At 40.0% G+C, this 17,996-nt stretch overlaps 1 protein-coding gene across 2 annotated transcripts in view; it reads left to right on the top strand.

The window, feature by feature from the left end:
• The window catches only part of TBC1D8 (TBC1 domain family member 8), a 72,318-nt gene that overhangs the window by 41,793 nt on the left and 12,529 nt on the right, over positions 1 to 17,996 (top strand). For both annotated transcript variants that reach the window (XM_069970970.1, XM_069970969.1), the window contains 7 exons: positions 4,008 to 4,248; positions 9,148 to 9,355; positions 11,683 to 11,865; positions 12,539 to 12,688; positions 16,355 to 16,505; positions 16,760 to 16,974; positions 17,105 to 17,222. In XM_069970970.1, coding sequence (XP_069827071.1) covers positions 4,008 to 4,248; positions 9,148 to 9,355; positions 11,683 to 11,865; positions 12,539 to 12,688; positions 16,355 to 16,505; positions 16,760 to 16,974; positions 17,105 to 17,222 — 1,266 coding nt within the window. The remainder of the gene's footprint in view (positions 1 to 4,007; positions 4,249 to 9,147; positions 9,356 to 11,682; positions 11,866 to 12,538; positions 12,689 to 16,354; positions 16,506 to 16,759; positions 16,975 to 17,104; positions 17,223 to 17,996) is intronic.

The raw sequence follows: 17,996 nt of genomic DNA, 5'->3' as shown, positions 1-17,996 counted from the left end.
AAAGCCGTTACTTACATCTAACACGGTAAAATATTTCGCCCTTGCGTTCAACCGCGCCATTATATCAGGTGTGCTTGCCACAATAGGCGCTACATTTGGCGTATACTTATTAAACAACCTCAAATCCAAAAGCATCCTGACCGATTTGTCACTTTTCATCACTGCCCAAATTGGATTGTTTGTTATTGAATTGGCTTTGCAAACAACTCCTTGTTGAAGAAATTCCTTAATTATCTTAGACAAAGGCTCTATGGTTTCTGGCGGCAACTTGTACTGCTTCTGTGGGGGAGGGTCTAATCCATCCACTCTGACTTCAAATCCTTTCAATGTTCCAACCTCATTCCTATACTGAGCCCATAGAGAAGGATATTTCTGCACAATCTCAACAAGTTCCAGATCCTCATTGTCTACCTCTGGCCAAACATGATTTGGAGAAATTTGCTCAACCAAATTAATCCCTGCAACTGAAGCATAATCACTTGGATCAACCACCACTGCTTTACAATTTTTATTGCCTTTCCAGATCACTTGATTTGCTAGATCAATGATCCAGCCTTTGGCTTTCATCAAATCAGTACCAAGAATATTCTGAGAACTAGGACAATACCAAACATCAATCTCTATGCTCAAATAACCAGGAATCTCAAACAAAACACCTTTCACCAAAGTTGCGTCAGTGGTCCCCTTCCCACTGAAACCAACAATTGTACAAACTGGAGCATTAGGGCTTAACAACATGTGCTGCTGATTAGTTACACTGAGCTGAGCTCCTGTATCCAAAAGGAATGTGACGTCATTACCATCAAGAATCCCCCTCACAAACGGCCTTCCACAATTATCCACTGAGAAAGGGGCTACAAGTTCCAGTGAACAATGGGTTAAAACATTCTTTAGTCAATGGGAGGATGGCACACCCTCCTCAGGTCTCCCTGCCCCCCTGCTGTCCGGGATAGCAGAACCATTCTTTTTCATTTCCTGTATCTGTCTTGTTAGGTCTGCATACGGAGATGTAGAAGTACTTTCTCCAGACACAGAATTTGTAATAGTCAGGGCTGTTGGGACTAAACCATTTTCATGGGACCTAGAAAGTTGTCTACGGAGAAAAGCACGGCACTGATTTTTTATGTGACCAGGCCTCTTACAAAAAAAACATGTGGCCTGAATTCTACCTCTTTTCTGGGTCATAAATTCCCCCTGTCCAGCAGCCTGATGTATCTGTGGCTTGGGTAGGCTGCCCTGGGTTTGCTCTAACTGTTGATCACTTTTATTCTGTACCGTTGCAACCTTAGCCTTCACCTGATTCACTTTAATTGATCTCCTTATGCGATCAATAAAAGTAGCCGCCTCATGCAAGGATGGCTTTTCTGACGCAATATGCAAAGACAAAGAATCCAAATAACCAAACTTTTTCACAAATGCAGCAATCATTTCCGGAGGCTCCTCCCCCTCCTCCACCTTCATTACCATGCGGTACGCTTTCTCAAATTTCATCAGAAATGAGAACGGGTCCTCCTGTGGGCTAACTTTTAATGATTCCAATATAGACAAAGAAGGGAGAGGCTCTCCTGTCATAAACAGAAGTAATTGCCTCAACCGATCCGAATCCGAACTATGATAGCCATCGCTCCTCGGAGATGTCTCTAATCTTTTTGACATATGGGAGGGTAACCAAACCTTGAATACTTTATTCTTTTGTTCCTCAGTCAGATTAAACTTATCACAATTCGACTCAAAAAGATCAATGTTAAAGAATGCATCCATCCTGTCATTAAAAGCCGGAATATCCTTTGCTATTTTCATCAACTGATCATGAATTTTCAAATTCAACTTAGCAGCTCTCTCATGCAATTTTCTTCGTTTTATTACATCTGTACTAATAATCTCTTCGTCCTCGCTATCTATTACATTTCCGGAAACATTCGGATTTGGCACAAAAGACCCATCTGCAGTAGTTTTACTTTTCTTAGTTAATGTACACACATTTCTACTTCTATGATCAATCCTGTTACCTCTGGATATGTCTGATAACAACTGTGTCTTTACATCAATTTCCTGTTCATACAATTCAAGCTGCTGCGCCAAAATGAAACAGTTCTCACAATCTGAATAATCCTTCTCTGACTTTGTCTCTGCCTGCTGAACCACACAGACATTTCTTCTTTGACCGTCCTCTATTAGTATATCATTGAAAATCTTTACCAGATTTAAAACATTTCTAAGTTTTCTTTTCTCTTTATCTATACACAACAATTTCTTGTCAATCAATTTATTACTCTCCAAACATTGCTGATACAATCTCTCCCATAACTGTGCATTTGTCTGACAATTATCAAAGCTAAACTGTACATTGCTTTTACTGGCATAGCTATCAATGAAATCCATCCTCTATATATGATATAAAGAAGGAATGAAAATACTCACACTCTGGTAGCTTTTAGATGTTCTCCTCCTGGGATGCTATCTCCGTCACTGCCTGGATGCTGAAGGACGCTTCCGTTGTGACTCCTTTAATAGCCTTTAAATCCCAGACTTTAAACCTCGTGCTTCAGGTCCTTTTCTTTGTTTATTTATTTGTCCGCAACCTTGTACAAACAACGCACAAGTCTGTCCCCCCTGAACTAGGTGAGGATCCAAAAATAAATAAAGAATCTGGTTGGCTCGCCACTCTGTAATAAGGATGAGGTTTAAAAAAGAAGGAAAAGTGTGCTTTGGAGGGAAATTTGAATGATCCAGGACGGCAAAAGAAAACTTGTAGGTAAAAATATGGTGGGTTTAATTCTTCACCAAAGGAGGTACAAATATCATATAAGCAGGATATCAATCATAAGAGAAATAAGGCAATAGTCTTACAAATGTCTTAGAATGTCTCTGTGGTTCAAGTCTCAGAGTCCCAAAAATGATGGGGATCTCGTCTCTCCAATGGTGACTGAAGATTTGGCTTGAGAACAAAGAACTTCCTTGGGTGAATTCCTGAGGTGGGGGCTAACAAACCCCAGATGTGCGTGGAGGCTTCTCTTGAAAGATGGTATACAAAAAGACCCCCCAACCAACTAACCTTCTAAGTCTATATACTCTCCTGACCGGGAAAATATATACACTTATGCCCAAATATGGTTACACCCAGTACAACTTATATCCCAAAAATGGTATACTGGCAAAGCTCCAAGTGGATTGGTCAAGCTGGACACGTAGCTATATCTCACTATGATCCATACATTACCCACGTGACCATTTAGACACGACCATATTAGGACTTCCAGTCATCCACCATTTTGGAGGTCAAGAAATTACTAGGTGAGAGTTCAGCCCTATACTCAATATGAGAGTGGAGAAGAGAATGAGACTGGAATACAGTGTAGATATATCTTGGATGATAATAATTTGATTCCACTAATGCCAAAGATAATATGATCCATTCAGCCATTAATAAGGTTAGATGTTATAGATGGGGTTACAGGTTATTAGTTTTTTACAATCACAACAAGTATAAGTTGTATATAATGTATTTCCCTAGGGTTACAATTCTGTAATAGTGAAGTTAGTACAGTGGTACCAACCTCTCCTTGGATTTGTGATCTTGTGTGCTTCCCAGCATCTCTGTGCAAACCAGAGGTCATTATATTATATACCTGGTTTACACACCCAATTTCCTGGGATGTTCCTGAAATTATACTGTAATAAATATAAAAAATAAAATAAAAGTTGAATTCCAATTGGTACATATTCTAAGAGCTATTATGAGTGCTTTGTATACCATGTAGTGGTTTGTTAGGAAACCGGAATATTATGTGTGAAATATTATTTTATAGAGTTTATTTAGTAGGTGCCAATATGTCTAAAACATCATTGGTATCAACAAAGAAAGCCTGCTTGTGTAATCATTAAGTAGTCAGTATTATTGGCCCCAACCATCTCATCTGATCAGTTGTTTACAATTTCTTTAGTGAAACAATAGCTTTTTATGTGTTATTGATCCTATAATCATTTTTGTAATATTTCTTTTTTAGTAAAACTTGTGATCCCCTGGGTGGAGGTTCAGAAGCTGGAAAGGGCATCAAATGTTCTTATGGCCGATATTATCATGGTCTATACACGTGGGAAGGAGCGAGAGTTCTCCATGTTCCTTGATATCAATGAGGTGTTTAGAATAATGGAGCAGCTTGCAGATGTTACAGTTAGGAGGCTGCTGGACAATGAAGCGTTTGAACTAGACCAAAATTTGCAGCAACCAACCCAAATCACTAAGAGGTAGGTTATTTCCTCCTTTTAAAATATATCCCTCACCTTGATTATAGGCAGAAACATATGGAATTGTATGTGATGCACTGTCAGCCTAAGGGATTTTGGCAGGTCCATTAACTTTAGTAGACCAAGCATGGTTTGTTCCAGTTTCTGAGGGGAACTAAGGAAAAAAAAGCACAGAAGAGCACACTTTTCACTTTTGAGCCCCACAAAGAAACAGTATATGTGTGGGAAATGGATGGAACAAAGGTTATGTCTCAAAGGCAACAGGCCCACCAGGAACATGTCACAGTATACATAATGGACATGTGCAGAGATAGTAATGTGAATGGGGTCTAGGTGGCATAAAGAAATACTGTAACGTCTGACTAATAGCAGCTAACAAGGAATACAGGAGATTCTTAGCTATGAGTTCATTGTTTGTATTTATAAGCTGAGCACTCTCCCTTAGTGTAGCATTTATTAGAAGTTTTAATTACATGGCCTTTTTTCTGTTTACCTAGGCCTACAGTGTTACAAATAGCGGCCTCATACTGCAAATATTAGTACAGCACACACAACAGTTGCTGAATAGCCTCTAATAGCTCTATACAAAGAAGCAGTGCAGTATTATAAGCAGGAATGTGGACTGATCAATTCTCGTCAATTCCCCTTGGAAAGTTATGTTTTTCTTTTTTCTTTTCAGTCTGTCGCACTGACTTTCAGTGTATTGTGCTTCCTGGCAGTCCAAATCTGTACACACATAAATATTTAATGTATAAATCTTTATTAGGCATTAAAATATTGTTCAGGCTCTGCTTATGAGTACATAATAATTATGGCTAATAGGCATCCTGATGCTTATTGACTTTCCATCATTTGTGTTTTTTTTTTTCTTCTTCCTTTAATCCGAGACTGATGTTGCATGATACAACTGTATTAAGTTTTGCAAATGGACTGAAATGACATAATGAAATTTGACGCAGAGCATTGCACTAATGTTTGCTTGTCAGTAATATGATGTGCACATTAACATGTTCCATCCATATTAATGTGCATGTTTCTTTGGTGTCACTGAATATATAAATAAAGGCAATCAAATACAAATCTTAATACATTTGACTGAAATTATTAGGGAAATGTATTAGATGAAAACAGTTGAGTGACTTTTCTTCACAGTCACCAATTTTGAAAAGTGTATGAGATTTAGTGGGAGTGAACCTGGTGTGTATTGGTCCAGCAGATTTAATATTTAAAGGCTCAAATTTATAAATAATACAATAATGCGAGAAAAAAATAATAAATCACTATATTTCATTTCCGTCAGGGGAATTGAACCAAGGAAAACAAAATGGTGCTGGTCTATAGACAGGTGATTTACCTCTAGACCACAGCGCCTACACAGGCTAGGAAGTTCAGCTATATCTGATTGCAGATCAGTCTTCTATTGGCAGATACAGACTGAGGGTGGGTTCACACTGAGGAATTCAGTGGAATTACGTCGCCTGTATGCGCTTACGGCCGCGTGCCTCTCCGCCCATGCCATAGACACCATTCTATGCACGGGTAGATTCCGCATTCCGCCGAAAGAATTGACTCGTCTATTCTTTCGGCGGAATGCGGAATCAGCCGACCCATAGAATGGTGTCTATGGAGACAGCGGAAAGCGCGCGGCCGTGCGCGCGGAAAGGCGGCAGAATTCCGCTGAGTTTGGAATAGTGAATGCTGGTGAGCTGTTTGGATCTTTTAAAGGGGTTATCCAGGAATAGAAAAGCGCAGCCACTTTCTTCCAAAAGCAGCACCACCCCTGTCCTCAGGCTGTGTTTAGTATTACAACTCTGGTCTGTTCACATAAGTGGAACTAAGCTGCAAACCCACACCCAACTAATTTAAAAGAGTGCTGCTGTTTCTGGAAGAAAGCAAGAATGTTTTTCTAACCCAATTAAGACTGCTTCCTACTAGACTTAAAGTGACACTGTCACCCCCTTTTTGCTTTATGACTTCTTTACACAGGTGTAAAAGGTACATTTTGCAGTTCTCATACCTTATTTTAAATCATATGTCATGGTGCTTGTTCCGGTAAAAAGTGATCTTTTATTATTTGCAGATTGCGCTACCTGGACGAGGCTTTGCGCCATTGAGCCCTGCCCACATTGCCACCATAGGCCTCTGTGACTTCATCGGCGTATAGGCCCTGCCCCCTCAGCGGCCATTGGTATGGGCCGACCTAGAGAGGATGGGGCCTAAACCTTTAGGCCAGCCCGTTCTAATTGCCATCAAGGGGGGCTGTGCCTAGACGGATATGATGTCAGAGAGGCAGGGTTTACTGGGCCTTGTTTACTATGTTACTATGTTACTATAGTGGGCAGGGCTAAGTTGTGCTTCGGTTGAAAAGACCCACCCAGGTGGCACAATCTACAGATGATAAAAGATCACTTTTAACTGGAATAAGCACCATGATGGATTACTTCTTTACACCTGTGTAGAGAAGTCATAATGCAAAAAGGGGGGGACAGTGTCACTTCAAAGACGTGAAACAACACCTTTCACTATTTGTAGAAAATTCTTCGCTCAAGAAAAGCACAGTACTGTTTTTGCTGAACTTCTGCTTTCATAGGCGTTTCCTCTAAGAGAACTATATTTTCCCTTGACTTTTAGGTTAGAGCTAGGTTTTTATATTGCCCCATGTGCTTCGCAGGAGGAAGTAGTGTCTGTAGTTTACACTTACAGTGAGTCCAAGAAGTATTTGATCCCTTGCTGATTTTCTTTGTTTGCCCACTAATAAAGACACTATCCTTCAGCACTTTTAATGGTAGATATATTCTAACATGGAGAGACAGAATATCAAGAAAAAAATCCAGAATATAATTTTAAAGAATATATTTTAATTAATTTGTATTTCAATGAGGAAAATAAGTATTTGATCCCTCTTGCCAAACACACTCAATACTTAGTGGCAAAGCCTTTGTTTGCAAGCACAGCGGTGAGACGTTTGTTGTAGTTAACCACAAGTTTAGCACACACACCAGGGGGAATTTTGGCCCACTCTTCTTTGCAGATTCTCTCTAAATCATGAAGGTTGGTGGGCTGTTGCTTGGCAACTCTGACCTTCAGCTCCCTCCATAGATTTTCGATCGGATTGAGGTCTCGCGACTGGCTGGGCCACTCCATGACCTTAATGTGATTTTTCTTGAGCCAATCCTTTGTTGCCTTTGCTGTATGTTTAGGGACGTTATCATGTTGGAAGACCCAACCACGGCCCATTTTCAGAACCCTGGCAGAGGGGAGGAGGTTGTCCCTCAGGATTGTGCGGTACATGGCTCCATCCATCTTCCCAGTGATGCGGTGAAGTAGCCCTGTACCCTTGGCAGAGAAACACCCCCAAAACATTATGCTTCCACCTCCATGCTTGATGGTGGGCATAGTGTTCTTGGGGTCATAGGCAGCATTTTTCTTCCTCCACACATGGCGGGTGGAGTTGAGGCCAAAAAGTTCAATTTTGGTCTCATCTGACCACAAAACCTTCTCCCAATAACTTGGTTAATCTTTCAAATGATCATTGGCATATTTGAGGCGCGCCTCCACATGTGCTCTCTTCAGCAGGGGTACCTTTCGGGCACTGCAGGATGTGAATCCATTGTTGCGCAAAGTGTTGCCAATTGTTTCCTTGCAAACTGTGGTCCCAGCTGCCTTCAGGTCATTTGCTAACTCCTGCCGAGTGGTTGCAGGACGATTTCTGACTGTTCTCAGCATCATTGCCACCCCATGAGGCGAAATCTTCTTTGGAGCACCGGGCCGAGGTCTGTTGATTGTCATGTTATACTCCTTTAAACTTTCTGATAATTGCACCAAAAGTTGTTACTTTCACATCCAACACCTTACTAATCTTTTTGTAGCCCATTCCAGCTTTGTGAAGGTCAACAATTCTGACTCTGAGGTCCTGTGACAGCTCTTTGGTTTTACCCATGTTGGAGACTTGAAATCTGTGTGATCTGTCTGATTCTGTGGACAGTTGTTTTTCACACAAGTGATTAGTGAGAACAGGCAGCTTCAGGTCAGGTAACAAGTTGATTGGCAGTGTCTAACTGGTCTGTAAAAGCCAGAACTGCTAATGAATACTAAGGGATCAAATACTTATTTCACTCCATGAAATACAAATCAATTAATATATATTCCTTAGATTTATTTTCTGGATTTTCTTTTTAATATTCTGTCTCTCCATGTAAGAATACATCTACCATTAAAAGTATAGAATGATCATGTCTTTATTAGTGGGCAAACAAAGAAAATCAGCAAGGGATCAAATACTTCTTGGACTCACTGTATATGTACAGTATTTATTTTCTATGTGGATCCATAGTTATTGTTCTGCATTATATTTCCATTTCCATCCATCTATACTGGCTCTGTCCACACCAGCATCATGGAGTCTGCTGGTAAGGGAGCCATGTCCAGATCAGTTTACTGGCGGATTAGTTTACTGGCGAAGGCCATTAGGCCTTGTTTATTTACACATCACCAGTTTCTCTGATACATTTTATGCTGATTCAAGTCAAATCCCTTACCAATAAATAAATATTTCACTATATATTAACATGGTATTTTCAGTGTGGTTGTGAAGATTTGCAACTGGATCTTGGAAAGCTAATATAGAAACATTTGCTGTGAAACCCACAGGTCATAGTTTGCACTATATAAAACATGATTACATTATTTGTGACAGTAACCAGGAAAGTCATCTAATTCACTCTCTTTTTTGTGTAGAAAAATATTGGCTAACCTATTTTATATGTGTCGATTTGTAAATAAGTTTTGTAGTGTTGATCCCTTAAAGTAATATGGGCACAATGACAATGTATTTAAGTTCATATTAAGAGAAATAAATACATAGGAAGTGAAGAAGCATCTGGTGTTTTCTTTTTAAAGGGATCTAGAAGCAAGAGCACAAAAGGAGTTTTTTCGAGCCATGTTTAAGCTTCCAAGAATTGAGAGGTTGTATGATGTGGTGGATTGTTCATTATGGACACCCTTCAGCCGATGTCATACACCAGGCAGAATATATACTTCTGACAGCTATCTCTGCTTTGCCAGTAAGGAAGATGGTCTATGCAATGTTATTTTACCACTTAAAGAGGTAGGATTTTGATGGCTTTTTCTCTAACTTTGAACTACATAAATAGATGAGCAAGTTTGCCAGGAAAAGCTAAATCCAGTCCTAGGAAACTGGGAAAGGTTTTCCAGGACTGGATCGAGCTCTTCCCGGGACTCAGGGAGAAGCGACACAGACTTCAAAGCCAGCCAGCTAAGAAGTTGAAGCGCTTTGTTCTTACCGTAAATTTACACATCTCTATACACATTCTTTAAAGTGGATACGATCCATTTTAAAGGGTAACTGACAGCATGGATATGAATATCTCCTGGCTGCCACTTTCCAGATGCATATCACACAAGCATCTTGTACATACCTTTAGAGATCCTGTGTGATCTGGGGTCTTTGGTAAACATTTTCTTTATTCTGGGCTCTGACAATGTCACAGAGGCGGGTTTGTGACACTGTCAGTTCCTACCCCACTCTCCTGCCGTTTTGCCTTCTCCGGAATGATTGACAGGAAGAAGAGGCGGGTGCAGACAGTGTCACAGACCTGCCGGATCGCACAGCATTTATATATGCGATGCTTCTGTGATAGGCATCTGGAAACTGGCAGCATTGATATATGCAGTTTCCTTTTAATACTTTATCACTGCTCAAAGTTGCAGGTCTGAAACCTGGGGCTGCTGGGGAGAGTTATAATGAAAAACATTTCCTGGTTTAATTCAGTGGTCATACAGCCATTATGAGAGATTTATCACATCTAGTACAAAGGAATTGCTGCTCTGATTTTTCAACAGATCTTAAAAAATTGTATCAGATTTGCTGCTATAGACAATTCATCTATTTTACCATTGAATGTATATATATATATATATATATATATATATATATACACACACTCACCGGCCACTTTATTAGGTACACCTGTCCAACTGCACGTTACCACTTAATTTCTAATCAGCCAATTACATGGCGGCAACTCAGTGCATTTAGGCATGTAGACATGGTCAAGACAATCTCCTGCAGTTCAAACCGAGCATCAGTATGGGGAAGAAAGGTGATTTGAGTGCCTTTGAACGTGGCATGGTTGTTGGTGCCAGAAGGGCTGGTCTGAGTATTTCAGAAACTGCTGATCTACTGGGATTTTCACGCACAACCATCTCTAGGGTTTACAGAGAATGGTCCGAAAAAGAAAAAACATCCAGTGAGCGGCAGTTCTGTGGGCGGAAATGCCTTGTTGATGCCAGAGGTCAGAGGAGAATAGGCAGACTGGTTCGAGCTGATAGAAAGGCAACAGTGACTCAAATAGCCAACCGTTACAACCAAGGTAGGCAGAAGAGCATCTCTGAACGCACAGTATGTCGAACTTTGAGGCAGATGGGCTACAGCAGCAGAAGACCACACCGGGTGCCACTCCTTTCAGCTAAGAACAGGCAACTGAGGCTACAATTTGCACGAGCTCATCGAAATTGGACAGTAGAAGATTGGAAAAACGTTGCCTGGTCTGATGAGTCTCGATTTCTGCTGCGACATTCGGATGGTATGGTCAGAATTTGGCGTCAACAACATGAAAGCATGGATCCATCCTGCCTTGTATCAACGGTTCAGGCTGGTGGTGGTGGTGTCATGGTGTGGGGAATATTTTCTTGGCACTCTTTGGGCCCCTTGGTACCAATTGAGCATCGTTGCAACGCCACAGCCTACCTGAGTATTGTTGCTGACCATGTCCATCCCTTTATGACCACAATGTACCCAACATCTGATGGCTACTTTCAGCAGGATAATGCGCCAAAATCTCTGAGGAATGCTTCCAGCACCTTGTTGTATCTATGCCACGAAGAATTGAGGCAGTTCTGAAGGCAAAAGGGGGTGCAACCTGTTACTAGCATGGTGTACCTAATAAAGTGGCCGGTAAATATATATATATATACACCTCCTTTAAGACACACAACCAAATCACCATGTTTCTGTTTATCATAGTGTGTAGCAAGTCCCAGGCTCCCGGTCCCATGCGCTGATAGCATTGATGAAGGCTATAAGATGAAAAATTTGGAGATACTACAAAGCCTGTCACTATAGCTTGTCATATGTATTTAAATTACTCTTCTTACCTGTGGCTGATATTTTCTTTTCCCTATATTCTGTTTAAGAATTACAAAGTAATATAGAAGTAAAAGAAAGTGGGTAGGAATTCTTGAGCTGTGTTTTTTTTAAGGATTATCACTTTTCCCCCCCCCCTCTTTTTTTGTTTTCTTATCCTTTTGACAATTTTTTTAGCTGTCTGATAACTATAGATGTTTTATGTATACTTCAGGAGCGTTGGATTTGTTGAAATTTTCAATTTTTCCACTTTTTTTTCATGCTTGAAGGTAGTAAGTGTGGAAAAGATGGAGGACACCAGCCTTCTACCAAACCCCATCATTATCAGTATAAGGCAACAGATGGCTTTCCAGTTTATTGAGCTGAAAGACCGGGAGAGTCTGGTTAATGGTTTACTCCAAAGGCTTCAACAAGTTAACACCAGCACAGTGTGCCCAAGAAACCGAGACCTGGTACCGTATTTACTGAATGAATAGATCTTTATGATACATCACATATGCAATGCTTATTCATTGTATTATTGGAAAGAATAAACCATATGAAAGTCTTATTTACACTGGCTTTACTGGCTACTATCGATTTTGTCATTTGTAACTTCTTTAAAGACTAAATTGTGCCTCTGAGGTGTCATTTATCCACAAGTTTAAAAGAGGTTGTATAATGTTCTACAACTTTCTTTTATTTATGTTATTTTGCCCTGACCCTGAGTTACAGTTGTGTGTTAGTCTATAACCACAGAGCTGAAATCTCCCTATATCCTTAGCTGATTTAATTTCTGCAGTTTGCTGTGGTCATTTCTATTATGGAAAATGCCATCTTTACTCCAGTTACTGTACAGTAATCCGATCTAGCAGTACAAGCTTGCTGACAGTTTCCAGTAACGGACAGCAGGTTTGTCAAGGCAGCTGTTGACTAATGCTTTTTCACAAACAGTACAATACTAATAATAGTAATATACTGTATTTACAAAATGACTAACAATTTTACGTATATTGCATCTATATATATAATAAAAAAATACTCAAAGTATAGGGACTAGAGTTAGAGACAACTGTACCTCGCCTTTATTATAGAAAAAGTAGTAGTCATTACTAATATATATATATTGTATGTCCTTGTGATCAGGTGTTTGGCAAAGAAGGTTTCGGGAACATTAACATAATGGTTAATCAAGATGTGGAAGGTGGAAATGAAAAGGAGAAGTTGCCGACAAATGCAGAAGCTCTGATGTCTTCTTTTCATCAGACTGGAAGTGGGAATCCCGACACTGGAATGGTACAGTATATTTGCTTCATAGACCTCTGTCCACATAAAAGAGGAACTGCCCACAAAGTGAACCTTTTATTGTTTGACTGTAAAACATTTAATGAAAAATACCATTATTGCTTATGGCAGTGTGGGCTCTGAACAGCTGATCGGTGAGGGTGTTGGCACTCCGATAATCATTGACTGGTAAGCTATCCTGTGGAAAACCCATTTTAAGTCTTCTATTGGAATAGAGCATCAGTCATGCTTCATTCATTTTCTGTGAGAGCTGCTGGAGGTGGTTGGGTGCTGTACTGTGGTGCTTGTTCCCAAGTTTGCAGATGGGATTAGACACTTTTCCCTTATCCTGTAGATAGAAGATAAGTATTATAAATTGGAACACCCTTTTAATGAGGGGACAACCACCTTGATGACCGCAGGTATGGAGTGAACTGTGTGTTATGTTATAACGAGGGCAGGGTCCGAAAGGACAATTCATGACACAGACTCTTTGGTGGTCTTTGAAATCCTGCTTGGCTTCTTGGGACTGGCACTAGGCATAGCACTATACATAGTATTACAGCCAGAACAAGCAATCTGTGTTGTGGTGTGGAATGGCACTGTGTAACCTCAGACTCCAAGGATGTGGGGGTACAAGGCTCCAGGAACTCGCAAAAATGGTTCCATTAAAAAAAACCGAGTCACTGCATAATCTGCTGTTCCTCTAGGATAATGTAATTAACAGTATCGCTTAGCTGCAGGCTGTAATAACAATACATCAAAGACATGAGGAAGAGTATGTGTTTATTACACAGAACGTTTCGGGCAATTATCGTTCCGTGTAATAGTACTCTATGCCACTGCCAGACCCCAACTAATTTAACTTTGATATGTCTTTCATCTGGCATTTACATCTCCTGCTGCTTGAGGACTGTGTCTTTACATTTTCTTTTGAGCTTTCTTTGTGAAGGTTCTCTACCCTTTACACATCAGATTTATATGTTTTTCTGTAGCCATTCCGTAATTCAGGATATCCAATAATTCGGCACCTGTCTACTCTTAATGAAGGCAGAGAAATTGTGGTGTAGTTGCCATTCTTGCATTTGTTTTTGTTTCACAATAGACAGTCTCTAATGGTGCATTTATACAGAAGGATTTATCTGACAGATTTTTTAAGCCAAAGCCAGGAATGGATTTGAAAAGAGGAGAAATGTCAGTCTTTCCTTTATGACCTGTTCCTTGTGTATAGTCTGTTCCTGGCTTTGGCTTCAAAGAACTGTCAGATAAATCTCTGTGTAAACGCACCATTATTTTGAGCAGTATCTTTCTTAAACCATGCTGATCCTCTTGCCACAATTGTTGTGTGGTGGGAGCAGTGTGTGTGTACACCATGTGGGTCAGGAATGTGGCACAATGCAGAATGTTCACAATAACCCACTCACACTGGAAGTTACACGGTTTGTCATTTAGTAAATGTTTAGCTTTCTGCATTTTCTCTTTTTTTGAGTTAACCATAATGTTTAGTGAACATTTATAGATATTCTAGTCTTGGCTATACCCTTTATAACTTTATTTAATTTATCAATGGCTGCACAGGCCACTGGGCAGGAAGGTGGCGCACAGCACAGGCATAAATTGTAGTTAAAACTTTTTCAGCTCAGAGATGGTATAGGTTCCTAAGGCAGCTTCAAATGTCCAGGATTTATTGAGAGACGTGTCTCTTTAAAGGGTACTCCAGTGATTTTTTTTTTTTTTCTTCTTTCAAATCAACTGGTACCAGAGATCTTTTTTTTATTATTATTATTTTTTTCTTTGTACATAAATGCATAAAATCCCAAAATTTACATACCATAAAATATTTGCACAAAAGAGAAAAATGGAGAGCTGATATCTTCAATACTGGGAGACCTTGAGCCTGTCCGGGAGGATTGCAGCGGATCTGCATGTGGAAACTGTTTTGGGCGTATACATCTAGTGAGTGGTGAACATTTTCACCACTCACCAAGTGTAAGTTGTGATTGCTGACTTCTGAGATTCCTACTGGCAGAACAGTTCCGCTCCCGATTATATTGTTTTTTTTCCTTTCCTTGTGCATTTCAGATATTATACCATAAAATAATAATCCCCATTCCCTCCTGTAACCTAGGCCGGGCAGCAAAATAAATAAATAATAACCTTACATAATACTTCCTCCTAATATCCACATTACTTTGAAACTTGTATATCACCAATTACTCCAGTCTTTAGCAAACCTTGCTTCACTCCTCCCCTCACCCTTGACAATAGCTTTTCCAGTATGTTAATTCTATCTACCTGGTTTTCCCACTCCTTTACAGTTGGACTTTTCTTGCCCAACCAATGTCTCAAAATAACCAAACTAGCCTTAAAAAGCACCACATTTATTAGTCTCCTGTTCACTCCACGTTTCCCTTCTCTCCTAATATCGTCATTTCAAATAATAATTTCTCTTTTATAAGAGATCTGTATTTTACTTCTATTAAAAAAATCTTCCAATACTTATCAGCTACTGCTCTGTACAGTTCCTGTCATGGACAGAGGTGGCAGAAGAGAGCATTATGTCAGACTTTAAAGAATACACCACATCCTGCAGGACATACAGCAGCTGATAAGTACTCAAAGACTGGAGATTTTTTTAATAGAAGTATTTAATACAAATCTATAGCACTTGCGCTTTTGGAGTTTTTCGTAAGAATGGCATAAAACACTGCTTTTGATAAATTCCCCCCTATAGCATTTATTTGTAATCTTATGTTATCCAAAACTGCAAAGAGCATTACTGGCATGTTGGTGCACCCCAGTAGTTTTAGTGAGGACTCTGTTATGTAATGCTGTATCTTCCCTCTGGTGACTTGCTGCCACCTTCCATCTAGCTGATCACTAAGGGTTCCAGCTGTGATACACCCTGTGATGATCTAATTTGTTATAGGGATCTTCTAACAACACATTAAAGGGCATGTTGATTTATAAACATTTCTTCCTCTGGAGTACCTCTTTATATACAGTGAAGGCCTTCTGTCAAGAGTTTTTATTTTTGTATTTCCCATTTATCTCTGAAAATGCAGAAACATTTTTACATTTTTAACCTACCTGCTAGAATATACACAAACACACAATACGATGTTACTGGATGAGAATGGGTTATTTAGATTTTTTTTTTAAATGTTACTTATTTGTACTTTATTTTTGTACTTTGACTAAGAGAGAGGGGACTAAAGCTACTTATTTCCCATGTCCCCATGACAACATGTCTTGGCTGTGCTTTTTTCAACTTTTTCTTGTCTTGCTTATTTTGTGGATTTTAAAGAGATTATCCAGGCTTAGAAGAACATGGCTACTTTCTTCAAGAAACAGCACCACTCAGTTCTATTGAAGTGAATGGAGCTGAATTGTAATACCACACACAACCTGGGAACAGGGGTGGTGCTGTTTGTGCCACAAAGTAGCTTTGCTTTTTCTAATCCTGGATAACACCTTTGTGTCATCCTCTGCAGTATACACAAGTACCCCCTACTCCCCACAAGGATCGGCCATGTTGGAGTTCAGTTTGGCCACAATCATTTGTTGCCTTGGCATTTGGTTGACAGATATTTTTCTTGTTTCTCGTCACTGAAGACATCCATACTAGAGTGAGCTTTCTTCCATTTGGGTTTCTGATGTTGCTGTGCTTTGTTACAGACGCGAGAACAGATAAAAGAACGCCTGTGGACGGACCATTTTTCGGAGTATGGGAGGACAGTTTGTATGTTTCGCACAGAGAAAATCCGTAAGCTTGTTGCAATGGGAATCCCTGAATCCCTGCGTGGAGAACTGTGGCTCATCTTTTCAGGTAGTCAATAAAGTTTGTATTGAAAAGGTATTTATAAAAATAAAACAGCAACTGACTTGCCCATCTCTCTCTCTGTGCTTTGCTGGCTTAAAACATACTGCCACACCAGTGGAGGACATGGACCTAGAGCACATAAAACTGTCTATATGCATTTTATATGTTAGAGAAAATATGAATGTCTGTTTTACATAGCATTATTCCTCCTTACCCTTTTGGCTGAAAGCCTTACTTCTACATAATTTCCTTACATGCAGATGCAGTGACGGACCTGGCCACTCATCCAGGTTACTACAACAGACTGGTCGATGAGTCAATGGGTAAGAGCTGTTTGGTGACAGAAGAGATAGAGCGTGATCTGCACCGTTCACTACCCGAGCATCCGGCCTTCCAAAATGAAACTGGCATTGCGGCACTGAGGAGAGTACTCACTGCTTACGCCTACAGAAATCCTAAAATAGGATACTGCCAGGTAGTGTATAGCATAGACTTTCAGCAACATCTGGGCAATATTACATTTTTTTATTTGTATAGCGTACACAGATTCTGCAGCACTTTACCTATCTGGCACATGCTTTTTTTTTTTTCTTTTCTTGAAATAGTCCATGAATATTCTCACTTCAGTCTTACTACTTTATGCCAAGGAAGAAGAGGCATTTTGGTTGTTGGTTGCAGTATGTGAAAGGATGCTTCCAGATTATTTCAATCATAGGGTTTTGGGTGAGTCTATTGCTTGTATTGCATTTGATTTCTGCCATCTTGTGTTGAAGAAGAGTATTGTAGTTTATTTGAATGCATTAGGTCTAGTAGAAGAGAAATACTGCCACCATATGGATAAAGAAAGGCTGACGCTTGTTTAGAAAAGTCACAGGACTTAATTTTTGTGGACTTTTTCAAGCTAAAAAAATGCAAAATAGAGTGTGTGAAGGAAGCCTTGCACCAATTACTCACTTTATAACTAGAAGCACTTCAGATAACGTGGGAGGACAGGCTCTGAGAAATAGAAATCTACCCCTATTCTGTCCTAGCCCTTTCAACATACTACAGGCTGTGTTCACATGTTCTTATGTGTAGTAGTTGTGCTGGCAGATTTCATTGAGAAGTAAATCAGTTATGATTTAGTGGGGCTAATCTGACACCCTTTTCCTCTGGACTTTGCCACGACACAGACAAACAAATGGCACAGACTTTTTTTTTTTTTTTTTTTTAACTCTGTTCGCTTGTATAGGATTTGAGGAGGACTTAGGGTGTTATTACACGGGCCAATGGAGGCCCGATAATAACTGTAAACGACTGCCGATCTGCTAGATCAGCGCTCATTTACTGGGCCTATTACACGGCTCAATTAACGTTTAACAAAGGCTGTAGGGACATTGTTACCGATGTCCTTGCAGCCCTTACTTAACTTCATACATTACCTATCCATGCTGCAGGGCTCCTCTTGCGGTTTTTTCCCCGGGTCCCACGCGCTCCAGCTTCAGAGCGGCCTGTCTC

Source organism: Dendropsophus ebraccatus, chromosome 5 (assembly GCF_027789765.1).
Source record: "Dendropsophus ebraccatus isolate aDenEbr1 chromosome 5, aDenEbr1.pat, whole genome shotgun sequence".
NCBI classification, from domain to species: domain Eukaryota; kingdom Metazoa; phylum Chordata; class Amphibia; order Anura; family Hylidae; genus Dendropsophus; species Dendropsophus ebraccatus.
Note: the sequence above shows the minus strand (reverse complement) of the source record. Positions and strands in the feature narration are given on the sequence as shown.